General features: G+C 34.5%; 1 protein-coding gene and 1 long non-coding RNA gene across 3 annotated transcripts; both read left to right on the top strand.

Annotated features, from left to right (window-relative positions):
• Nucleotides 1–8,144: 8,144 nt before the first annotated feature.
• Nucleotides 8,145–20,764, top strand: LOC116032676 (protein ROOT HAIR DEFECTIVE 3 homolog 2-like). Of its 2 annotated transcripts, XM_031275362.1 has the most exons (22): nt 8,145–8,521; nt 8,650–8,716; nt 8,790–8,892; nt 10,112–10,182; nt 12,448–12,511; nt 12,611–12,676; nt 12,778–12,825; nt 12,955–13,017; nt 13,103–13,159; nt 13,238–13,396; nt 13,489–13,557; nt 13,640–13,731; nt 14,823–14,901; nt 15,380–15,545; nt 16,605–16,729; nt 16,968–17,230; nt 17,304–17,400; nt 17,521–17,685; nt 17,764–17,868; nt 19,079–19,173; nt 19,282–19,378; nt 20,293–20,764. In XM_031275362.1, the coding sequence occupies exons 1-22, from the start codon at nt 8,365–8,367 to the stop codon at nt 20,530–20,532; spliced, it is 2,448 nt and encodes an 815-aa protein (XP_031131222.1). In that variant the 5' UTR covers nt 8,145–8,364; the 3' UTR covers nt 20,533–20,764. The 2 variants fall into 2 exon arrangements, with proteins under 2 accessions (XP_031131222.1, XP_031131224.1); XM_031275364.1 differs by lacking the exon at nt 8,145–8,521 and having other exon boundaries at nt 8,790–8,887.
• Nucleotides 20,765–23,499: 2,735 nt separating this feature from the next.
• LOC116032919 lies at nt 23,500–25,707 on the top strand. Its single transcript, XR_004100805.1, has 4 exons — nt 23,500–23,754; nt 23,829–23,900; nt 24,424–24,478; nt 25,421–25,707. It is a non-coding gene; the product is annotated as an uncharacterized LOC116032919 (long non-coding RNA).
• The last annotated feature ends 1,205 nt before the right edge of the window (nt 25,708–26,912 follow it).

The following is a 26,912-nucleotide window of genomic DNA, read 5'->3' as shown; positions in this document are numbered from 1 at the left end:
AAATAATGTGAGATTCTAGCCATAAATAATAAGAGATGACAAAAAAGACAATGAGAGGTATTTTAATTTTGGAATGATTATAATTAATATAGTTAACATATTAGATGAAGATATACACAGTAATAAATTGTAGGCTCATAAAGAAGCATAAAATCGGGATCGTCTTCATCTAAGTACGAAAACAAACAGAATAGTTACTTGAACACCTCCATGGGGATAAATCACGTAGTGATGTTTGTGTGACTGGAGGTTGTGTGTCATACATATATAAACCGTGTGCCATGTATAAGACTGTTGTGTGCACATGCATCGCAGATTTAAGGATAATTTAACTAGGAGTGTGATAAATAATTTATAGTATTCTATTTTGAAAAATGTTAGTTGTGTATGTTGGACGATCATGATGTGTTCTCATGTTCTCATGTGAGGAGGTATTCTCATATTAACATAAATAAATAAGTACACACAATCTACTGCATGGGTACATACAAATTACTACATAATAGCCAAAATGGCATAGGTGTTCTCAAAGACTAATGTCATCTTTGGTTTAGAATTTGATAGAGAATTTATTCTAATAGAAAAGAGTTTTTTTCCAAAATGGTCCCTCGACTATTGCTTATTCTCAATTTTGCATTTCGACTTTCAATTGCACCTAATGTGGTCCCTCGACTTTCAAAAACTCACCCAATTTGGTCCTCCGTTACATATTCCGTCAAATCAGTGTTAAAATGGAGGGTATTTTCGTCCATTTACCTATTGTTAGCCTAATAAACATTGAGAAATAGTTGAGGGACCATTTTGAGAATAGTCAAGGGACCATTTTGGGAAAAACTATTTTATTTATTTCATTTTTGTTTATTTTCATTTTTTAGACTCTATAAAATTAGAATTTCTATACATTTTTTTCTTACAAATATAAATAGTTAAAATCGCGCAATCCAACGTCAAAATTTTTAACTTTCTTTATAGACTTTTTCTCTCTAAATATACAAACTATTCCTATAAAATTTTACAATAAGTTCCGTAAATTTCATAAATACTCATATACTTTTTTTTTTTAATGTTTATAGACAATCAATCACTATGTATCACATTAAATATTACTTTTACCATTGAAAATAATATATATTTTTTCAAGCGTAGACACCCAAAGAGTGTAAAATGTAGGGAAAATATTGGACCGAAAGGTAAATTTTTCTAGTAAACTTCTCAAGTGAGCCGAAAAGTAAAATCTCGTCAATGTTTCCTGCAATATTTTCTGTATTTGATTTCGAAATAATTATTAAATTTTATATTAATTTACATTATTTTTTCGAAATAATTATTAAATTTTATATTAATTTACATTATTTAAGATAAATAATTATTAAATTTTATATTAATTTACATTATTTAAGATATTGTATTATTAAATTTTATATTAATTTACATTATTTAAGATATTGTACGACATCTTTTATATGTTTTCCTCTTCTTATTTTTTTATTAATTATTAAGGCAAGTATAATTTATTTTGTAATGTAGACACATTATTTTTAATAATTTTGATTTAATTAAATTATACCTTAATTATAAAAATCCTACCTAATAATTTTAGTATATTACACGGGACACAATAATTAATTAATTATTATAAATAATGTTTAATAATTGTCAATTTGTATTCAACAATAAAATCTATAGTTAATTTTTAAGTCAATCATAAAATCTTTTTTGCTGTGGGCACATTATTTTTAATTATTTGAGTTTAATAATATTATATCTTATTTACAAAAAAATCCAAAGTAATATATTTAGTACTACATATGTGACTAAGAATTATTTTAATCGGTGTTTAAAAAATGAGTATTTATGAAATTTACGAAACTTATTGTAAATCTGCATAGGAATAGTTTGTATGTTTAGATAAAGGGAAAAAGTCTGTAAAAAAGTTAAAAATTTTTAGGATGGATTGCACGATTTTAACTATTTATATTTGTAAGAAAAAAATGTATAGAAATTCTAATTTTATAGAGTCTAAAAAATGAAAATAAACAAAAATAAAATAGTTTTTTCCAAAATGGTCCCTTGACTATTCTCAAAATGGTCCCTCAACTATTTCTCAATGTTTATTAGGCTAACAATATGTAAATGGACGAACATGCCCTCCATTTTAACACTGATTTGACGGAATATGTAACGGAGGACCAAATTGGGTGAATTTTTGAAAGTCGAGGGACCACATTAGGTGCAATTGAAAGTCGAAATGCAAAATTGAGAATGAGCAATAGTCGAGGGACCATTTTGGGAAAAAACTCTAATAGAAAATGAATTTCTTAAATTTGAGGAAAATGGATTACTTATTATTAGTACTGTCAAAGCGGGCTAGCCCGCCGCACCACGGGCCTAATTTCTAGCGGGCTATTGCGGACCACTCTGTTAGGCCCGCGGGCTAGGGTTCACACAACCCTAACCCACCCCATGTGAGTTGGCGGGCCCCGCGGGTCAGCCCGCGGACTTTTTTTTTCTTTTAGTTTTTATATACATTCACATGGTAGTGTGAATATATACATTCACATTGTAGTGTGAATATATATTCACGTGTACTGTGAATATATATATATAGTGCGGGTTGGCCGTAGGCCCCGCGGGTCGCGGGTCACGCCCGTTAGGCCCGCTCTTTCGCGGGTCATCTTTTTTGTAGTCCTAACCCGTCCCACCGCAGGGTGAGTGTGAGCCAGTCGCGGGCTTCGACCCATTTTGACAGTACTACTTATTATCCTTTTGACGTTTTATTGTTTCTTTTAATACTACTAACATTATTACAATGTAATATCTATTTATAAATATTTTCTCAACTTATTGAAGTACAAATAGTCAATTTAACATTTTATTTTTAATACCTTTTAAAGAAAAGTTATTACACAAATTTTTATATTACCCGTACATATCTTTAAATACATGTTTAAAATTGTTTTCCACCAATCAAACGCCATAATTAGTTCGCAAATTTAACTGTGGACCGCGGTTCACCAAGCATTGTGGTTCAAGTGACAAAACGACGTCGTTTTAACATAATGTAAGTGCGCGAGACTGACGGCACCGTTAACCATTACGGACGGACAATTTTCTTCCTTCGTCCTTCTCTTTCCAGTTCGTGGACAATTTTCTTCATTCGTCGTTGTTTTTCCAGTCGCGTATAGAGTAGAGATCATAGTTCGTGCATTGCGATTTTCATTGTTGCGAATTATGGGCGAAACACTTGGTAGAAGCAATCTGATTGATGTGATTGATTTGAATTTGTTGGTTGTTGATGATCATAGCTTATTAACCCCTGGTTTGTATGCGATTGATTTGAATTTGTTGGTTGTTGATGATCATGGCTTATTAACCCCTGGTTTGTATCCTCTTTTAATCAATCGATTGTGTAATTTAAAATTTATAGGGTTTATATTTGTTTGACATTGTTATTCTATGATTCTTATTGTGTTTATAGATTGTAATGTCTATGTGTTGCAATTGAATATAATATTGCGGTTGGTGTTGTATCGAATTCACAGTTTGTATATGATGTTCCTTCTTCAAGTTTTGTGGCTGATCACGATTATATTTCAGGTTTTAATCGTATTTGTTGTGTGTTATTCAAATTCTCTATTTGTTTCAAGACCAAGATAGTTAGTTTTAATTTGATGTTGAAGTAGTGTCAGTTATTGTACACTACAGTGTTAGTTATGGGATGCTATAGTGTCAGTTATGGGACACAGTAGTATCAATTGATAATGTTTGACATTAGTTTCACTTTAATAACGTTGCAGTTTCATTCTGTCAAGTCTGTAGTTTCATTTTAGTTTTGTTGTAGTGTCAGTTGATAATATATATTTTATTGCTTTGATTTTTTTGTTTGTACAGATGGATGTAATCCTTCTACCGGAGGTGGTGGTACTTCTACAGATGTCATTGAGGAAGATTTATCTATTACAGGTTTTTATGTTTAGTTGGATTGTTCACTGAGTTACATTTTACAATCAACATTAGTGTCTTTTGAAAAACACTGTAGTATCAGATCAATGTGTCTCTATTGTCAATAGATTTTTTTATTGAGTATGACAATTTTAGTATAGAAAAATACTAAAGGTTAATGTTAATAAATCACAGTTAATCAAGAATTACTGGAACAGGTATGTTTTGGAACTTTCATTAACAGAATTTTCTTTGTTTATAAAATGATAATGCTATTTTGGTGAAATGATACTGTGGGTTTGATTAAATGATAGTATGCAGTTTTTACTTTATTTGTTTTCTAATGTAATTGAATGATTTTGTTTTGTTTGTAAACTGATACTTCAGGTTTGAGTGAATGAAACTACAGGTCTGATAAAATGATACTATGTCAGTCTATGTGTTTTCATTTTTTACTGTACATAGTATGGTTTTGCTTTGTTTATGAAATGATACTACTGGTATGAGAAAATGATACTAGTGGATTGATAAAATGATATTATGTCAGTCTTTTTGTTTTGTGTTTTTTTTTTGTGCTTTTAGTTTGTTTTTGTTAAGTAGTTGGAGATTTTATTTGTTTGTAGAGCTCAGCTGGATTTATTCGGCATACCCCACACCCCCTCTACTTAGAAATATGGTATCTAACTCAGTAGTGCGTATGAACTTTATGTTTTATCTTTTTTTTTTTTTTTTTTTTTTTTGCTTCTACAATTTATGTTTTATGTTATATTGTTTCAGGATGGTGACTAAATATAGTTGTCATAAGAATGTTTGGTTAGATAGACTATATAATATTAGGGAGAAGTGGTGTCCTGCGTTTAGCAAAGAGTATTTCACTGGTGGTATTTTATCCTCACAAAGGAGTGAGTCCACTAATCATTCAATTTCTAGAAGACTTTCAAAAACAGCTGGATTGTGCGATTTTTTAAATTTGTTTGTTAGTGTGATTTCTGAGTGGAGAAGTAGGGATAGTGGTGAAGATGTTCGTTGTTCTCAAGGTGTGCCCTCGATGGCTATGAATTATGTGAAGCTACTTTCACATGCTAGGGATGTTTACACAATTGAGATATATTACCTATTTGAGGAGCAGTTCTTGAAAGGTTCTTCATGCCATCAAGGATCTGTGGGTGACAATGGTGAGGTAATTAAATATCATGTTTGGCGTTCTGATGTTGATTTGATTCGTCATGAGGTTTGTTTTAGAGTTAAGGACTTGGATATATCATGCAGTTCCAGCATGTTTTCAGAGTTGGTATTTTGTGCTCTCATTTACACGCATTGTAAATATTCATTGTGTTGCAATAATCCCTGATAAGTATATTTTACAGTTTCTGTATCAGTATACTTTAATAGGAAATTAAATAACTCTACGAAATCCTTTTGATTTCTCAATCCGTGCTTCTTTGAATTCTCCCAATGTGCCAAATACATAGCCTATTGCTTGAATTCGGAAAGACTTGCGTGATTGCAGCAGACATGGCAGCACACAGATCAGTATTATTGTTTGTGGGTGCCTACCATCCATCGACCGTAGAAATGTTTTGAACAACTATACAAACGATTCTATCATCTCATTCAGTAAAAAACCACAACCAAACATGACGTTCATGCAGTGGTGATTCATACCTACAAATGGACCACAAATCATATCATACATATTCGTGCGATGTGTTGTATCGTGTATCACCAAATCACCAAACAACCGATAATCCGCCTTCATTTGTGCATCCCTCCAAAAAAAGCTACACAGTCTTGCATCATTATCAACTTCGAAATCAAAAAAGAAATTAGACTCATCCAATTGTCTCTTCCTAAAAATCTCAATCAAAGGGTTAGAGTCAGTCCCATCTAAATGCTTCACCGAATCTAAAAACATAGTGTTATAAGCATCCCTAGCAGTAAATCCAACGAACGGTGAACCTCCAGACTGATGTTTTAAAAACCAAATACCATCGGATAACAGAACTCCACTCATCTTCATGTCTTTTAAGTATATCAACTGATTCTCAAAAACATTCCTATGCGACCTAAGTATATAACTTGTGGAGGACGGACACAACTCATGATTATGCTCCTTTACATGTTTGGTAACAACCCACTTTTCATTTGAATCTACATCAAATTGACACATTGCATTACATCCACTCCGAGTCTATACCTTTGAATAACATTTATTTGCGGTCTCTGGTCTTACTTTAAAACCAGCCTTAGAACAATGAAACTTTTTCATCTTCAAAGTCCGACTTCCAAAGACATAATATTGTTTCCTCTTTCTAACACTAAATCCCATTCGAAATGCATAATCATTGTACATAAAAATGCTTCTTCAACTGAACCAACAGAATGCCCCACCAATTCTTGATTAACTGTGATTTATTAACATTAACCTTTAGTATTTTTATACTAAAACTGTCATACTCAATAAAGAAATCTATTGACAATATAGACACATTGATCTGATACTATAGTGTTTTTCAAAAGACACTAATGTTGATTGTAAAATGTAACTCAGTGAACAATCCAACTAAACATAAAAACCTGGAATAGATGAATCTTCCTCAATGACCTCTGTAGAAGTACCACCACCTCAAGTAGAAGGATTACAACCATCTGTACAAACAAAAAAATCAAAGCAATAAAATATATATTGTCAACTGACACTACAGTGAAACTAAAATGAAACTACAGACTTGACAAAATGAAACTGCAACGTTATTAAAGTGAAACTAATGTCAAACGTTATCAACTGATACTATAGTGTCCCATAACTGACATTGTAGTGTCCCATAACTGACACTGTAGTGTACAATAACTGACACTACTTCGACATCAAATTGAACTTAACTATCTTAGTCTTGGAACAAATAGAGAATTTGAATAACACACAAATACGACTAAATCCTGAAATATGATCGTGATCAGCCACAAAACTTTAAGAAGGAACATCAAATGCAAACTGTGAATTCGATACAACACCAACATGAATATTATCTTCAACTGCAACTCATAGACATTACAATCTATAAACACAATAAGAATCATGGAATAACAATGTCAAACAAATATAAACCCTATAAATTTTAAATTACACAATCGATTGATTAAAAGAGGATACAAACCAGGGGTTAATAAGCTGTGATCATCAACAACCAACAAATTCAAAGCAATCGCATCAATCAGATTGCTTCTACCAAGTGTTTCACCCATAATTCGCAACAATGAAAATCGCAATGCGCGAACTGTGATCTCCACTCTATACGCGACTGGAAAAACAACGACGAATGAAGAAAATTGTCCGCGAACTGGAAAAAAAGAAAGGAAGAAAACTATCCGTTTGTAATGGTTAACGGCACCGTCAGTATCGCGCACTTACATTATGTTAAATGACGTCGTTTTGTCACTTGGACCACAATGCTTGGTGGACCGCGGTCCACAGTAAAATTTGTGCTTGGTAATTTGTGTATACGGGTTCGTTAATGGATCGACACGATAATGCTAAACACGGACACAAACACGTTAATGTTAATATGTTCAAATTTTTAACACGAACACGAACACGATTTGTTAACAAGTTTCGAGTAGTGTCGACATGATATGACACAAAACTCATTTATACCAGCTAAATCCATTAATTAATATATTAAAAAAACTAAAATTTAAAGTTAAGTTATATACAAAAGAAATAAAACCTACAATTCAATGATTTCAATCCATCAAACAAACTAAAAGAAATATCCAATTTATAACATTCATAAAGTGGTAAAATAACATCCAAAACTCATAATTAAAAGAGTCCATACTAGTTTTTAGAATAAAATTGAACACAATAAAAATTCAAATTTCAGTTATTGAACATCAATAATTGGTGTAAGATCTTGACCTAATATAGTAAATCCATCCTTAGTCAAGTTCATTATATCTTTTGTAATCTCATATGGTTCTTAATAGGTTTAACGGGTTGACATGTTAAAGCTAAACATTAACCTGTTATTTTTATATGTGGTTCCGTATCGTGTTAACTGTGTGTCCGTATCCATAATTGCCCGGTCTAATTTTAGTTTTTCGTCTATTCAAAGTTAACATTGTCAGGTTTCAATTTATCGTGGCATAAAAATGAACATTTTTATAATATTTTCTTCTAGCAATATCATTTTCCTTACAAGAAGTCACGAATCAAGGGAAGGCCATATACAGATATACTCTCTCTAGATTCTAGATGGCGGTGGAAAACAGCCAACAGCAATTCTCTCTTTCAGCAATTCTTCAGTACAAAGCAAACTCTTGTGCTTAGTACGGAGTATCACACAATTCATAAATCCTCTTTTGTGTTAGTTTGATCAATTCAACTGTAAATTGATAAAAACTACACGAAAGCTTCATTCCATGGCTTCTCAACCGGATGACTGTTGCTCGACGCAGCTCATAGACGGCAATGGAGAGTTCAACGTCAGCGGGCTGCAAGGCTTCATCGACGCCATTAAGCTTAACCAGTGCGGCCTCTCCTATGCCGTTGTGGCTATTATGGGTCCTCAGAGTAGTGGTAATTTCAAAATATGTTTTGGATTTCAGTTTGATTTTACAATTATTTATTTATTTGTATATAATTTCCATGCACGGCGAAGAGTTCCTTTTTGAGTTTTAATCTTTGAAATAATTTGTTGTGCACAGGGAAGAGTACTTTATTGAATCATCTCTTCCATACGAATTTCAGGGAGATGGATGCTTACAGGGGCAGGTGAGTTCCACGAAATAGTTAAATATGTAACCTTCATGTAATTTCTCCAATTTATTTTTAAATTTCGTTTCAGGAGTCAAACAACAAAAGGCATATGGATAGCAAAGGCGGTGGGCATTGAGCCTTGTACCGTTGTCATGGATTTGGAAGGCACCGATGGCCGAGAAAGGGGTGAGGTATTGAACATTGTATTTATATTCTTTTGTTATAAAAGATAACCCAATGCATACACCATACTTTCAGCATTGTGAAGAAATGATGTGACAAACTAAAGCCAAATAAATATGAATTTATTTGATCAAATATTAGGATTCCCAAATCCCAAGTATTGGGTATTGAAAATAGGGTGAAGGTACTGAGCATTGTATTTGTATTATTTTTGTTTATTAGGATTTATTGAAATTTATTTTTAGAAATTTGTTGTGGTGTAGTTAAGCATCATGGGCAATAAAAAAAGAAGAGAAGCTATTCAATTCAGCTGCATATTATGATTACATACAGCTAGTTTTTATTTATTTATTTATTTATTTTATTTATTTATATAAGGAAATGTTGCAAGTGCTTAGGTGTTGATCCAAGCCAATTTAATTGTGTAGTATATATTGTGTAAGAGCTACCCATTTCCATTGGATTTCAAATCCTTTGTGTCAAGGAAGCTTATGAATAGAGTATTAGTGCGTTTCTTTTGTGGATGGGGCAATTTTTGAACCATGTTTCTTTGTAGTTTTTTTTTTTTTTCCCAGCCAGTAGGTAATTAATATATTCCAAGAGAATCCCTTAAAAGGCAGCATGATGGTTGCTCGGAAGTTGGAAAAGACCTTACTGTCATAAGATTTCCACCTTTCTTGACGAGGAAGATGATAATAATGGATGTGTAATGAGAAAGAGAGCAAGGATGGGTTAAATGCTCTGTCAACAAAAGGCCAAGGCAAAAGAAAAATTGGATGGGGGTGGGAGGGGTGGGGGGTAAGAGTCTTTGGAGATTGATTGAAGAGATCTCTACATTGCATTTGTGGAGCGGATTATTAGAATGAGAAATAACAAACATTTGCAATTTCAAGCCCTTAACGGATGGTGTAAAACATAAGCTCAGGAGACTGGGAACTACAATCTTGAATAATCCTCCAGTGGTACACAGCAGGACTGTTTGTCTGTTTGTTGAAAGAAAGAGCATTAATAGGAGTCTTCCCTTGAGTCCAAAAGTAGAGCGTGCAGGATGTATAAAGTAGGATATTCCCTTGACTTTCCTGAGAACTTATGACCTTAAGCTCCATTCTTCTATCCAAAAAGTGTATATATTCCTTGCATGTGCAAAGTTATTAGTGTAAGAATGTAATATATGATAAGTACTAAATTGAAATTTCACATAGCTTTTCCTGGAAATGTTGTTTGCAGGATGATACAACATTTGAGAAACAAAGTGCTTTATTTGCTTTGGCAATCGCAGATGTTGTGCTAATAAACATGTAAGTCCTATATGCTACCCTTAACATCTTAACTGACCACAGTAAATCTGGGACTATAGTCCACTGAGGTTCAGTTCAAACTTTTTGCGCATTTATATCTTAAGTGAAATTAAACTGTCCTGCAAATCTTTTATATTGCAATAATAACTTGCTTGGGTCTCATTCACTTGTTTGTTTTTGGCATGATTGTGGATTTTCTGGAGTGCTTTGCTGCCCCTAAGACTACAGTCCTCCCACCATTTGGGGATGTTGCTTTGGCTGGTTTTGGTGTCATACACACACACAATGTTGTTAGTACTGGTTACTAACAAGTAACAATCATGTATACTATACATGATTGTACCTGATACTATCAACACTGTCAATGTTGTAAAAATCATTAGGCGCCCATTGGGTGGTTGATGGGCTCCTAGTGTCTAATAGAAAAAAATTCAGATTACAATAAATTAGTAAGAAACATTAGAATGAATCTTTAGCATAGTAGGGTTTTATACTTTTATTTGAAAATTACTGAACTTACTGGAAATTGACAAAAAAAAAAAAAAGGAAACATAAAAGCCAACCAATGGGTTGTGGTGAGTTGGCAAATTTTGGGCTGTGGTGACGACTGGTGAGCAGCAACTGGTTACTGGCTTGTGGACTTGTGGGACGGATGGAACTACAAACTACTCTTTGTCTTCGATCGGTTGTCGAATGTTGATGACTCAATTGCATCTCAACATCATCACTCGTCAATGACGGTTGGGGGTGTTCATTCGGTTAATAATCGAACTGAAATAACTGAATTTGCAAAATGTTTTAACCATTAAGAAAACTGAAATTCTTATTTTTGAATTAACTGAACCGAATATTTTAGTCAAATTTAAAAATTCTTTAAATTTATTAATGACAAATTTTAATCCATAGTTTCACACTACAAAGTAGTCATTGCTCATTACATCAATATTTAAATGATAAAAATTGAAAAATGAGTCTAATAGCATGATTTATGAATTATAAAAAAATTTAAAATATATATATATATATATATATATATATATATATATATATGTACATGCAATTTAGTTAACCGACACTTTTAAACCGAATTAACTGTTAACCGAAATTCTTAAAAATCATTAGTCATTAACCGAACCGAAATATTTTGGTTAAAACATGGTTAATTGAAATTTATCGATATGGTCAGTTAACCAAATTTTTGCCGAATTGTGCAAACACCTGGCGACTATCAATCGGCTGACCGGCTAAAGGGCCGAGTAGGTTGTGATTTGCTACTGTGCAAATGATTATGTTTCTTTTGCTCAAAACTATGTCTTTTTGAGTGAAACAAGATAAAAAAGAAAGAAGAAGATCAGCTGCATAGTCCAATTAGTGGGTCTATGTGCGTGTGAAACATTTTGGTACCTCCTACTCCAATGCCTCCTTCCTAAAATGGAAAGAATATGGCGTTTTGGTTATATCAAATGGTTAAAAAGAGAAGGAAAATAGGTGGTGTCTTCCAAAATTAATCCCTATTTCCTTTTTAGGCATAGGGGCAGTAGGGTAAGAGGTATCAAAGTCTTTCCTTTGTGCGTATGTACACACACATGGCATGCATGTATGTATAAATCCCTTTTATTACAATACCTTTGTCTAAAAGGGAAAAATTTTGGGGGCATTTTGATTATATTAATTGGGTTGAGAAAAGAATGAAAAAATGTGGTATGTGACAAAAATGCCCCCTACTTTCCTTTTTGTCAAAAAGGCATTGGAGAAGCTCCCATATATGTGTACATGTTAAACATTGTGAACATTCGGTGACTTATTTTTATTTTTATTTATTTTAGTTTTGGTCTCATCTGTGCCATATTCAGGACTTTGCTTTTGAATCATGTGTACTTCCCTATTCTAGTATTAGTCTCTTCAACATTTCTTAAATTGCATTTGGCTTTTATATTTTGGATCTCTGGTACAACTATCATAAAATTTTTATATGGTTCCAAAAATGATTTAGTTATATCGTTGGTAAAAATTGAATTACATGCAATTAATAGAAATTTGTTCATTCCCATCCTGCTAATTCTAGGGTGTTCTTTTAATTTTTTTTTGTCTGTAAATTAATATTTTGGGAACTCATTCCACTCTTAAAATTAGAGAGAGAAAAAAAAAAAAAGAAAACTCATTCACAAGTTTTCTGTTGTAATATGGCTTATCACTTCTACCATTTCTTAGCACATAAATAAGGAATTTGGTATACCTTTTATTTTTTCTTTTCATCATTTCCAGGTGGTGCCATGATATTGGTAGGGAGCAAGCTGCCAACAAACCTCTACTGAGAACTGTATTTCAGGTACATGCAAACAGTAACTTCTTTATGTATTTTTAGTTGGTTCCTGAATTTTACCATTCTTTTTATGTTTAATACACTGTTATATTTTTATTTTGTTAGGTCATGATGCGTTTGTTTAGTCCTCGAAAAACTACCCTTCTCTTTGTTATACGTGATAAAACAAAGGTTAGTTAGTTCTACACTTTCCATGAAACTGTTCACTTAATGCATCCTTGTCTACCTGTTAACTCATATGGCTTACAATCCTCTTGTTGACCTTTTTTCAGACTCCACTTGAGTATTTGGATCCTGTTTTACGGGAGGATATCCAGAAGGTGACCTTAGTAATATTGTGATTGCATTGAAGATGTCATCTCTCTTCCTTGTCTTAGTCACAACATCTAATCAGAGAGAACTGGGGAGTACTGTTTTGTTTTTAGCTGATGTTAAGTATTCGTTTGCAGATATGGGATGGAACCCGTAAGCCCCAGGCTCACAAGGACACTCCACTAAGTGAATTTTTCAATGCAAGAACCTTATCCTCCTTTTGATGCTTTTTAACAGAGAAATCAGTATAATCATTTCTTATTGTTATCTATTTTTTATGTGAAGGTAGAGGTCACTGCCTTGTCAAGCTATGAGGAGAAGGAAGAACAGTTTAAAGAGCAGGTGGCTTCTGCAAGACTAAAATATTTGTATTTTTAAGCTTCAGATGGAGATAATAATGCTCGGCCTGGGTATATTCAGGTTTCTCAACTTAGGCAGCGGTTTTTCCAGTCTATTTCTCCAGGAGGGCTTGCTGGCGATAGACGGGGTGTTGTACCAGCTTCAGCATTTTGTTATAGTGCACAACAGATATGGAAAGTTATCAAAGAAAATAAGGACCTTGACCTGCCTGCACACAAGGTTGAGTATGTTTGTGATATAATGTCAGTAGCTTTGTTTTATTGTATCTGAATAACAATAGTGAGTGAGAGACCCATATTTACTTTCTGTAGGTCATGGTTGCCACTGTGCGCTGTGAAGAAATTGCCAATGAGAAATTCAGTTGCTTAATGATAGATGAGGTTTTCTTGATTATCTTTTCTTTTATATTTTATCCTTTTGAACCCGAAATTTCCATTCTAGTCTGACCTCATATCTGCACAGGATTGGTTGGCTCTGGAGCACACAGTTCATGATGGTGCAGTTCCTAATTTTGGCAAAAGACTAAGTTCCATTTTAGATACCTATCTGTCTCAGTAAGTAGACACTTCTGAGTTTGGGAATCAGTATAGATGCTTAACAGTGCATGAATTGATGCCAACTTTAAGGAGGTCTATGCACTTTCTCTTCCAAAAATTAGTGCATATTCAATGCCTTGCATGTGAAAAACAACGGAAGGATGTTGCATTAATATTTGAATGTTTTGAATCATGCTATGCACACTTTGATTTGTTAATGTTCAATGTGAAAACCTGTGTTGGTTTATGTGGATATCTGATGGGTAACTGGTTAATATTTGGGAAAAATTGAAGGATTTTGCTCATAAGCATGGGTGACAATTGGTGCATTTCTGACATAGTTTTGAAATAAGTTGGTAATCTATTCTATGGACCATTATTATCTGTCAAATATTGTGTTTGGTTATTTTCTATATCTAATGCTTACTCAGAAATGAATTGGAGAAGAACTTTTAATCATGTACCTAGACTAAACTAGAATATTTCAATTAGATGACCTGCAGAGCAGATGTTCACTTATAAAACCATAGTAATTGGTATTTTCAATTTAAAAAAGGGATTATTTATATGTTGATGCTGGGGATAAGATAGAAATTTTCAGGTCTGCCAACTCTGATCTTTTGTGGATTTTGACTTATGGCTAAAAGGTCAATGTTGACTTGTTGCAAACGTACAAGTGCTTTGGACTTGATTTGAACCACGAAAGAGAAGTTGCATTAGTCTCAAAATTTGTTAAAGGGAGAACATAAACCCCCTTGTTTTTGGCCTATAGTTTCTATCAAAAAGTAAAGATCCTCCAAAGAGACTCAGTAACCCCCACAAAAAAATCTTCAAAAAGTTACTTTTGATACCATGAAAGAATACCTTTATGAAATAGTTTTGAAGTTTGCATAGTTTCCCTATTCATTAATATTCTGTGATTGGCAGAGCCGCAGAGTACAGAAGTTCAAGATGTGAATTCTTTTATGTTTTTTGTTGCATAGTTTCGGTATTCATTAATATTCTATAATTGGCAAAGCACAAAGTTCGAGAGTGAAGTTTTTTTTTCTTTTTTCTTTTTGTTCTGAAATAGAGTTAATTTTTGAAGTTTGGCATGTTGAATTTTCTAGATATGATGTTGACTCTATATATTTTGAAGAATCAGTGAGAAATGCTAAGCGCCAACATCTTGAGTTGAAAGCTTTACAGGTATCTGTCTTACCATTTGTTATGGATATTTGATTTTGGGAAAGTTTGCTCTTTGTCTGATATATATACACAACAAGTCTCCATTACTTGTATCAAAATTACAATATAGTCATTCTCCATTCCTGGGCTTCTTCATTTAAATTATGGTTGCCCTTTACAATTGAACTTCTTTTAACTGTTCCATTTGTGATGGGTTGTTCTTGTCAATCCCTCTATGCCCAGGAAAATGCAATTCCAAACCAAATGTGCTGCTTGCTTGCAGTTGTTATTGGTAGATGGCTTGAAACTCTATATGTTTTGTCACTTTTTAAGTATGAAGATAACCTGTGTCAAAGATTGTGGTAAAAACGTTGGTTAAGTATTTACTCAACTTTATAAACTGTGTCTTCAACTATGTATCCATGCTGAATTCAGAATTGCCATGATGCATTGTTTTGTGCATTGCTATATGCATTTTAATATCTTTAGCTTTTTGCAGCTGGTCCATCCTGCTTACATTTCCCAGTTGGAGCATTTACGTGCTGATGCATTTGAAGGTTTTAAGAAGCGGCTGGAACAATCATTATGCAGAGGAAAAGGATTTGCTGCATCTGTTCGAACATGTACCCAGTCTTGTATGCTTGATTTTGACAAAGGATGTTTGGGTATGTATAGCAAGTTGCTAAATTTTAGTTTATAATTCTGTTTTATGGCAATGCTAAAAGAACTAAAATCTATTTTTGGATCTTCTCAGTTCTCACCTAAATGCTTTACACTCATAAATTGACTTTATGGAATGCTTTACTATTATTCTTCTTAAAGCAGCAAGTTTATTACTATTGAGTATTATTAATTCATGAAATCCTGTAACGAGTGCAGTTTCAACTATCAGTATCACTCTGTATTTGGATTAATTACCCAATTTACTTTTTTGGAGTTGTTGTGTACGATATATGGGTGTCTTAGAAACAATATTGTTGCACTTAAATTCATCCTATTGAAGTCATCCCTGATGCTCAGCTTCCTCACAAGTCTTTTATTTATTTAATTTCCCTTTTTTGTCTACTCTCTGCTCCCCAATTTGGTAGTGGTTGTATTGCAAAGTTTTTAATTGCACAAATAGTCACTTGAATTTTATCAAAGAAGAGAAGAAAAGAAATATTATCATTTAATGTCAATGGGAAGTGAACACTTGCAGCAAATAAGAACTAAGAAATGGTTTCAAAGCTACCCCAAATTAGTCTTTTCATTCCTTGTCATTTTACTTATTAAAAACCCTTACTAAGAAACATATATTGATATCTATGTTAAAACCTTTCCCCATAAAAATAGCATCAAAATTCCCTGAGAGTATTTTAGGCTAATTTGGTATAGTTAGTGATAAGATAATTTCATCTACACTCCTTGACTTGCTCTGGAACTGCTTTTGTTTCATTAATTACATCAGCACCCCTGTGGTTTATGAGGCATAGATCCTTTGATATTTTTATTTCTATATTAACCTTGGAGATAATTTTACCTAGACAGCAAAACCTCTATTTTTGTGAAGTGTTCTAGCTCAGTTAATATGTTAGAGAAACACTGCATATGTGGCTTTTATTTTCAAATGGTTAGTGCTTATCTTTAAGGAAAAAGTGGAAATTTTAGTTTATTATTTAACATTTAAATTCTGAATATATCTTCTATCCTCTGTCATTTTGTTAATCAAATGTGCCTCATTTCAGATGCTGCAATAAAGCATGCTAGTTGGGATTCTTCAAAAGTTCGTGAAATGCTTTGTCATGATATTGAGGCTCATGCATCTTCTGTTCGCAATGATAAGTTGTCAGAATTAGAGGCTAGCTGTCGGGTAATTATCTGGAAGATCTCCATGGTTTTCTACTAACATTTGAACATTACATATGTTTCTCCCTCTTTTTTTTTTTTTTTTTTTTTCTTTTCTTTATAATTTTTTTTAAAATTTTTTTGTTGTTGTTTGTTTTTTGTTTTCCTTTTTCGTTTCTTTTTTGCTGTTGGGGTGGGGGCAGAGAAATGAAAAATAGACTATTGGGTACATTTCTGAAATTGAATTAATTTTCGTTTTGCAGAAACAACTTACAATAGCACTTACTGAACCTGTAGAGTCACTTCTAGATGCTAGTGACTGTGACACCTGGGCTTCTATAAGAAAGCTTCTAAAACGTGAGACTGATTTGGCAATATCAAACTTTTTTACTGCCGTATCTGGCTTTGAATTGGACCAAGAGGCATTGGATAAAATGGTGCAAAATCTGAAGGACTATGCTAAAAGTGTTGTGGAGAAAAAAGCAAGAGAGGAAGCTGGAAAAATTTTAATTCGCATGAAGGATAGGTAATCAGTGTATAATGTATTGCAATTGTTTCAGAAACTGTCTTCTAAATTTCATAGAATCTTGGCCCTTTAGGTTCATTACTGTCTTTAGCCATGATAGCGATTCAATGCCAAGAATTTGGACTGGGAAGGAAGACATTAAAGCAATAACAAAGGAAGCTCGCTCTGCGGTAATCCACATTTACGCGTTTATAAAAACTCAGTTCCCTGATTGTCCAGATTCTGGATGATCGGAACACAATGACAATATGTTGGTAGTTGCCATTTTTTTAATTAATCTTTTTTAACAGTCCTTAAAGCTTTTGTCAACTATGGCGGCTATACGCTGGGATGATAAACCCGACAAAATAGACAACATACTTCTGTCAACACTCTTGGATGGAACAGTCTCAATTTCTCAGGATAGGCCCCTTGGAGTTTCTGGTGACCCTCTTGCTTCAAGCAAATGGGAAGAGGTCTGAGTGAATGTATCAAATCTCCCATTTGTTTTTATTTTACATGAAATCCATTTCTCACAAATAATAGTTTATCAGGTTCCACCAGAACACACATTGATTACACCAGTCCAATGTAAATCTTTGTGGAGACAGTTTAAGGCGGAAACGGAGTACATTGTTACCCAAGCCATTTCTGCACAGGTAGGCCATTTTGTATGTTACCTTCTGGTGATAAGTAGATGACTACATGGATATAGATAGAGTTCATGAAACTGGGAAAATGGCCCATTAACCCCTTGAACTATTTTGGAACATTCAATTGCACCCTTAGAACTATTAAAGACTTCATATAAACCCTAGAACTTTAAAAAATGGTGCAATCGTAGGTGATACTGACGTGGCTTCCATGTGTAACATTGCTTGCTTGCATGGATGTCAAGTGTACTAATTTGATTTTTTAACATTTTCCTTTACTTAAATTAAAAAAAAAAAAAAAAAAAAGCATTCCAAGGGCGCCATTGCTGCCCAAGAAGGACAGCCGTTGGTGTCCAGATCTGGACAGCTGTGGCCATCCACCAGGGTGGATGAGGACGCACTTTGTCTTCATCCAGATCTAGGAGATGAGGACGAAGGTGGTTGGCTGCTATGGATGAGTCCTCGTCCCGGTTTACTTATTTATATTTGTATTTATATTTATATTTAATTTTTATCTAATTATATAGAAGAATAAAAGAAGAAATAGCCTAGGATACGAGGCTCTAATACCATGTTGAAATTGAGGGATTTAAAGATCTGGCCCGCCAATTAGGCAAAAGCAAAATATGTGAGAAACCAAAGAAAAAGATAATAGAAAGAATATATTATAATAAAGAATTACAACTAATTGTCTCTCTGTATATTAAATTTTATAAAGACCTATATATATTGATCGAAACATTGGGGCTAAACCATAAACCAATCCTACTACGAATAGGAAACTAAGCCCACTCATGCTGTGCATAGGACTATGGTTTTAACATAAATATAAAATGTGTTGGTATAATTAGTTATAGTAATAGTTTTGTATATTGTGCTTACTTTCTTGTATACTTACAAATTCTTTTTTATTTATCCTCTATTTTTCTTCTTCTTTTTTCTTTTTCCCTCTAAGTTGTTAACATTGTTAAAAACACTGTTAAATGTTATAATTGTATATTGTGCTTATTTTTTGAACTTGTAGAATTTCTTTTTGATTTTATTTCTTTCTTTATTCTTGATGTATTAATTTTTTTATTGTCTTTTTTCTCTTGTACTTTTTTTTTTTTGAACTCTTTTTTCTCATTGGATATTTATTTATCATGCAATGTGCAAATTTTGACTACTTACATTTATAAAAGGAAGCTAATGCCTAGTCTATGAAATTATCTTTCAGGAAGTGTATAAGCAAAGCAACAATTGGTTACCCCCTCCCTGGGCAATCCTGGCTCTGATTTTACTAGGATTCAATGAATTCATGGCTCTATTAAGGTTGATACTGCTTTAACGTTCTTATGTTGCTGTCTTGATTTTATTTGTGTTTGTCCTCTTGGTTGAATTGAGAGTGATTTTCCTTTTTGTTTATACTTTCAATAACAGAAATCCTCTATACCTCATGGTTTTGTTCGTTGTATATTTACTCGGAAAAGCCTTGTGGGTACAAATGGACATTCCGAGGGAGTTTCGAAATGGCACAGTAAGTAAAGCTACTACAATATCGCTTATCAGGTCTTTTTCTTTTGCATTTGAAATAGAGTAGTAGTTCATGTATTCTTTTGACTCCCTTTTTTACTCCCTATATGTTGCATGCTCTATGGATTTAAAAATATATATATATAAAAAAAAAAGAGAAGAAATAGGTCACAACTCTTTATTTCTTTCCCTCTCTTCAAATAAAGAGGGTGAGTTTGCTTCATGGAAGACATACACATTGTTTAGTTGACAACTTTAGGTTTACTTTCTCAACCTACTTCAACAGTTGCCTCCACTGAGGCTCGAACCCACTCCCATCATCCATGTGGGAGATCATCCATGTGGGAGTGTTAATCGGGATACCGGGTGCCACTAGACCATAAGGTCATTGGCTTTAACGCTCCTTTAAACCCATATAATTACAAAATCTATTACCTCATTTAAATCAGGTATCAGTCCATTAATTTAGCCTTAACGCTCCTTATTCCATCGCCTCTTCATTTCGTCGCCTCTTCACTCATCTCACCTCACTCCATTGACTTCCTCAGTGCACTACCTCCTCACTCTTAAGATCAATTGCCTTTTATTTTTTATTTTTGTATTTTTAAACCCTTTATTTTGATTATAGGGTCGCAGATAACCGAACATCAATATTGGTAATCATTCTAATTCCACTATACTACCAAATATGTAAAATACTTTCACCAAAACTCATTCCAATTATCAAGTACTTATTTGATTTCCATTCCGATTCTAATTTGCATGTTCAAACCAAACACACCCAAAATCTGGACATTTGATGAGAGTTTTGCTTATCGCGAGTACACTTATCATTGTTGTTTGAAAGAGGACATGTACTTGCCTCTTTGGATACATTTTTCTGCACATACTCACTGGGTTTAACATTATGCAATGCAGCTTTCTGGACTTATTTCCATCTCCTCAAGATTTCTTCCAACTGTGATGAATCTTCTCCAGCGCCTTGCTGCTGAAGCACAGGGAAATCCTGCTCCAGAAGCGTCGACACCTTCCGGGCATCACACTTCTCAAAGCTTTAGAAATCAAGCAGAGAATCCTCATATTGGATCAATTCCCAGCTCATCTACAAGTGAAAGGGATTCTGAATACAGAAGAGTTGCTCGTAAAGAAGATTCCTAATTTATGCGGCACTCTAGCAACCCCATGCAATATACGGAGTACTAATCTGTTGTATAATGTCTCCTTAAGTCCTTTGCTGATTGTCTTTTTTTTTTTTTTGGAAAGCAAACGAGGACTTGCATTAAAAGCTCAATATATCAGCAATACAAATGGGAGGGGAGACCCACGAACCCCGAACAAACAAAGAACCAGTTGTCCGTGTAAGTACATGAGCCACGTGATTCGCTGACCACTTGACATGGCGAACGGAAACGTTTCCAATGTACTACTTAGCAATAGATAGACATTGCTTAACAAGTGAGAACTAAAAGCAAGACCAAAATTTAAATAATCAGACTCTAAAATAACATTATTTATACCAGAATCTTTCAACCAAGTCAAAGCTTTCTTGACTGCCAAGGCTTCTAAAAAAAAGGATCAGGAGTGCACCCGAGCTAGTCACTCTTAGCAGCCACAAATGTACGTACACATATGGTCTCGAACTACCGTCCGAAACCTGCACCATTATCAAAGATCGCGGTAATAATATTGCACTTTAAAAGACCATGAAAAGAAGGGGTCCAAACAGAGGGGATACTGCTAGTCGCAGCAACATTAGGACCACGATAAAGCATCTTTCCATGATTCTAGTAAAACCTAGACTTGCATGCGCAAGCCATCCATCGTCAGCATCCCTCCATACCTATCATTCCTGGCAGTCCACATAACCCAAAAAAATAGCCGCCAAATGCACTGCACGTAAATATTGATTCCATAAATTCAGGCAGCGACTTCCCTTGCAGAACATCAACTTCTCCCCAAACCTGACCAGCCATTACACACAAAAAATATGTGATGTCGTCTCAACCACATTGCCACAAGGAGGAAAATATTTGGCTTTCAAAAGTTTATGCACCAAAGAATCTGGATTAACCAATAAACGCCATCCCTGCTTGGCTAAAAGAGCAATGTTGAACTCATGAAGTTTTTTAAAACCCATGGCACCTCGTTTCTTAGGAATGTTTAAATGCGACCAGCTCAACCAGTGAATACCATTGTGACGATCCTTGCCACTACTCCACCAATACTGGTTCAACAGTTTCTCAATTGTGTCACAGACTTATTCGGCAACGTAACACTCTTAATTAAGACTTCCCTACCCGCCTTTGAAATAAACTTCTGCTGCCAATTGCCAATGTGCTTTAAAGGAAGCTCGCTCGGCCAATAACCACTTCTCACCAACCGGCTGGACTTGCCTACGATTGCTTGCATGTAACCAGGAACCATATGGAAAATTATCTGGGGTAATGCCTTCTTCGTAGACCTTCTTGCAAAACTTATCAGAATGGCCTAGAATCCCACAGCAGAAACAAAAAGTACTTACCCGTTCATATTAAAAGTAACCCACTGTGATGTGCCATCCTTACGGTTTAGCCTCATCCTTCGCTTCAGAGGGGTATTCACATTCATCTTTATTAAAGCCTAGTTCTCATCCTTGTTTGTATTTTAGCAACTATTCTCTCTTAGTTTGTTTACCTGCAGAATAGATTGTAATTTGTTTAAACTTCCTCCTGCTTTCTCTCTCAGACAGTGTATATATAAACTGATGTAATCTCTTTCTTTATTCATTGAAATATACATTCCCTTATATGGTATCAGAGCCACTACCTACTCTAACGAGTAAAATTTTTTTTTCCTCCCTCCTCAATACCAATTCCTTTTCCACTGTCTACATGGCTGTCACTGCTACCACCGAAATTATACACCTAGCTGCTCCAACCAATTTTCCTATTAAACTTACCTCTACCAATTTTCCTGTCTGGAGACGACAGGTTGAAGCAACACTCCTCTCTGGTTATCTAGATGGCACTACCACAACACCTGCTCAATTTTTAGACGCACAACGAACAACTAAAAACCCATCCCATTTGATTTGGTATCGTCAAGACCAAATCAGTATAAGCGCACTCTTGGGAAGTTGTTCTGATACACTACAATCAGTTATTTCTTCAGCCGCCACTGAAAAAGATGCATGGGACTGCCTCGCTACCCGGTTTGCTAATACCTCCCGCGGCCGAGTTATCTCACTCAAGGCAAAACTAATGAATAATCCACGAGGATCCAGGCCTGTCATTGAGTTTTTGCAAGAGATGAAAGTGCTTGCTGATGATCTGGTTGCCCATGTACTCTCGCAAATAGGGGATGAGTTTCACTCTGTTATGGCCGCTGCTCGTGTTCGCGCCAATGCCATCTCCTTCTCAAAACTTTCTGATATACTTGTGGATTGTGAACGGTTGATGAAGAAAAATGATGAGGCACAACAAGTTCTGTTGGCCACAGCTAATGCTACCCAAAGAATGTCCTCTAGGAACTCTTAGGTTGGTCGGTCTTCTGCGGCATTTCAACCTGATCAGACGCCATCTTTTGGCACTAGGCGTTTTCGTGGAGGTTTCAATGGGAATTCGAATCGGTCTAGCAATGGAAACAACAGAAATGAAAAGGTTTGTCGTTTTTGTGATTTTCCAAGACATGAAACTCGATTCTGTCGCAAGCTAGCAAGGTTCCTAAAAAATCATAATGTCCAGCTGGAGACTCTTCAAGCCTCAAGTAATTCCCATTCTCCTACAGCTAATACGACTAATATATCACCAGCTAATTCCCAGGCGTGGATGTTTGATAGTGGTGCTTCCCATCACGTCTCATCCGTCCTCACTGCAAGGACTTTCTGACTATGGTGGTCCTGATGAGATCTTCTTGGGTGATGGTTAGGGCTGGGCATAAATAGGGTCCAACCCGAAAAACCCGCGGGTTTGACCCGTTTGACTCGAATCGGGTCGGATTCGAGCCAAAACGGGTCGAACCCGCAAAATTACAAAACACAAATTAATGTTGTCGGTTCGGATTTCGGGTTCGCCGTTTGAGTTTCGGATTCGACCCGAAACCCGAAATATATATAAGTATATAAAGGAAATATATGTTAGGGTTGAAGGCATTCATCTCATTTGCGCCTCACGCCTCTCGCTCCTCACCTCACCCTGTTATCCAGACACCATCTCCGCCTCACCTCAAACCTCTCATCCAGACACCACCGCCGAAGTCTCTTTGTCTCCGACACTCTGCCTCTCACCCCTCTGGTGTTCTGACCCTCTCAGCCACTCCGATCCGGCTCCGCCACTTCACCCTTTTCGCGAGACAGTGACTTCGACTCCTTCTCAGGTTCTCACCGTCGACTCTTGCCTACCGGTAAGTCTCCTCTAACATCACACTTTTTGAGTTTTATCTACTCATACTCATATTCTGATTATTCTTTCACACAGGAAACCCTAGATCCAGGGATATGCCCTTAGCTTCTTCAGTGACTAGCCATGAAAATCTAACAGGAGTGACACGTAATTTACTACTACTCTGCTAGTTTGCTATTTTAGTTTTTTTTTCGTTTTTTTTTCAGACAATTAAAGTTTTAAGACTTTTAAAAGTTTTTTTAAAATGTTTTCTTTGCATTAGTTTAACTAAGATTTTTTCCAGAAATTATAGTTGGTCACTTGGTCCTACAATTTTGTTTACAGAAAATTTGGTTTAACTATGATTTTTCCAGGATTTTTTAATTAGTTTGTTTTTTTTTTCTAGAAAACTAAAGTTAACTATAATTCATTTACAGAAAACTTGTTAATGTATCCATTAAAATTAGAGTTTAAATTAAAATTTTGTGTAGTTCTAATTTTGTGTTAATTGTGTTATGAATTTATGAATATACTGATAATTGTTAAAGTCTTAATTCTTGAATTTTATGAATTTGTGAAATTAATGAATAAATGTGATTTTGTGAATACACTGTCATATTGTTGAATATTATATTCTTGAAGTTTATGACAAAAATTGTGAACTGTTAATACTTTTGAATTCTCATTTTAGGGTGAAATGAGAATGTATGGTCCTGCGGTTTTTAAGACATCATTTGGGAGATAAGGTATGTATAAATATTGAAGATTTGGAGTTTTTAATGAAGTTCTTTGTATCATTGTATATTTGTATATACATATGATTTTGAAATTATGCTAACTCAGAATTCTGTATGAATGCATTTAAAATACTTTTTGAGTTCATATAAAATTATAAATTATAATAGTGCAATTCTTTGTATCAATATCTGAAAAATTTTGGTGTTTATTTCTTAAAAATCTTTTTGTTGTAAATTTTTAGTTGGTAGTATTCAGTGAGTTCACTGAATATTGTAGGTTTGATTTTGTTGTCTGGGATAATTTGGTAGTTTTGTACTCATGCATATGTGTATGTGTGAATACATATATAAATAGATGTATGAGGTGGTGAATGGTGATGAGGATGTATTTTTTTGAGATTTGTCCTAAATGATCTTTAATTGCATTTGCAGTCAATGTTATGTAACTTAGGTTGTCAAAGGAAATTCTTAATAGTCTTTCTGTGTTTGCTTTCAAGTTCAAAATTAAATGTTTCTCAAATAAAGTTGCAGTAGATTGTATTGTGCAAAGATAGATAGATAGGTGATATTATTTGTATGAGACTCATCATCCTGCATCCTTTCTTTATTACTAGAGATGAGATATGCTGAAATCTTTAACTATTGACTTGGCTTTAATTTCTCACAGGCCAGCCAAAATTTTTATCACCCATCATTTCTGTTACTTTTTGTCTGTTTCATAGGCAATATAGTGCATGTACCTGCATGCAACTGGACAACTACCAATATCCCTTTCCTCTTTTAATTATTTAAACTCTTAAATTCTTTACTATGCCTGTGTGGTTAGGTCTGCTGATATCAGCAGTGTGTTAATATGTTAGATTTGATCTTATCCCCTGATCTTAACCCCTCTTCTCATTTGAAGGGAATTGAAATTATATTGATCTAACTATTAATTTCTCATTATTGCAGCAAATATGAAATTCAATGATGGAACTAATACCTATAGAGGATCGAACTACAATATATATATCGATAGATAGATGATTCACTCAAGTTGCCAAGCATCTGCATTTTCACCTATTAAATTTCAATTTTATGTGTTATCGTTATTGATGTTTCATGTTCTTAATAACAAAATATTATATTTGTAAATTGTTGTAATTTTATTAAAGTTGATGGGTTGTAATAATTACTTTATTTTGAAATTATGATTTTACAAAATTGTAATCCATTTAGCTACTCAAACTCTTAGATTTCTTTATTTTAATTAACATATTTAAAAAATTCGGGTATAGACACCCGAACCTGATGCAGGCCCGAACCGATAAGCCCGAACCCGAAGATGATTGTTAATATCTCGGTTCGGGCTCGGGTACCAAAAATCCCAACCCGAAAATTTCGGGTACCCGAAATTAGCCACGGGTCGAACCCGAACCCAACCCGTGCCCACCCCTAGTGATGGTAATAGTTTACATATTTCGCATACTGGTCATACCATTTTTCCTGCTATGACTCGTAATCTTTCTTTATTCGGTGTTCTTTGTGTTCCCAAGTTACGAAATAATTTGGTGTCAGTTTCTCAACTATGTAAATCTAACAATGTCTCGGTTGAATTTTTCCCTTCTTACTTTCTTGTGAAGGATCAACGCACGGGGGCGTCGATACTACGGGGAGAAAACATTCATGATGTCTATTATGCCTCAATGTCAAAAAATCCTCAAGTCAATGTTGCAGTTTCTTCCTCTATCATGGACTTGCATCATCGCTTTGGTCATCCATCAACCAAAATCCTACAACAAATTCTACAATGTTACGGTGTTGATTTTCAGTCTTCTGCCTTACATAATTTTAGTTGCACTTCGTGTGATATCAGTAAAAGCCATAAATTGCCATTTTCAGATAATTCCCTAACTAGTAATAAGCCATTACAGTTAATATACACTGATGTCTGGGGAACCACTCAAATATCTGTAGATGACTATTTTTATTACATTGTCTTTGTTGATTTCTTCACAAAGTATATTTGGTTATATCCTCTGAAAAAGAAGTCTGATGTTTTCATTATATTCCCTCAATACAAGCGATTAGTAGAAAAATATTTTGGTCATCAGATTGTGTCTATATTTTCAGATAACGGTGGTGAGTTTAAAAAGTTAATCCCTATGTTTAATCTACATGGTATTTCTCACTTTACCACACCCCCCCCCCACACACCTGAGCACAATGGGACTGTTGAACGACGGCATCGACACATTGTCGAGACTGGACTTTCTTTACTTCGTCGTGCTAATCTTCCTATTACTTTCTGGTCGTATGCTTTCCAATGTGCTATGTATTTGATAAATCGCATGCCCACTCCACTTCTAAACAATCAAACACCTTTTCGCATGCTTTTTGGGTCATCTCCGAACTATAGAAAAATAAAGCCTTTTGGTTGTCAATGTTTTCCTTGGCTTAGGCC

The sequence above is a fragment of the Ipomoea triloba genome, chromosome 10 (assembly GCF_003576645.1).
Source record: "Ipomoea triloba cultivar NCNSP0323 chromosome 10, ASM357664v1".
NCBI lineage: Eukaryota > Viridiplantae > Streptophyta > Magnoliopsida > Solanales > Convolvulaceae > Ipomoea > Ipomoea triloba.
The sequence above is the reverse complement of the archived record's forward strand: the minus strand, read 5'-3'. Positions and strand labels throughout refer to the sequence as shown.

Coding starts and splice junctions, on each gene's coding strand:
- LOC116032676 (XM_031275362.1), top strand. CDS start 8,365: ATGGCTTCTCAACCGGATGACTGTTGCTCGACGCAGCTCATAGACGGC. Junction 13,558..13,639: donor GTTGCTTAATGATAGATGAG/GTTTTCTTGATT, acceptor ATATCTGCACAG/GATTGGTTGGCTCTGGAGCA. Junction 15,546..16,604: donor TTTTGACAAAGGATGTTTGG/GTATGTATAGCA, acceptor GCCTCATTTCAG/ATGCTGCAATAAAGCATGCT.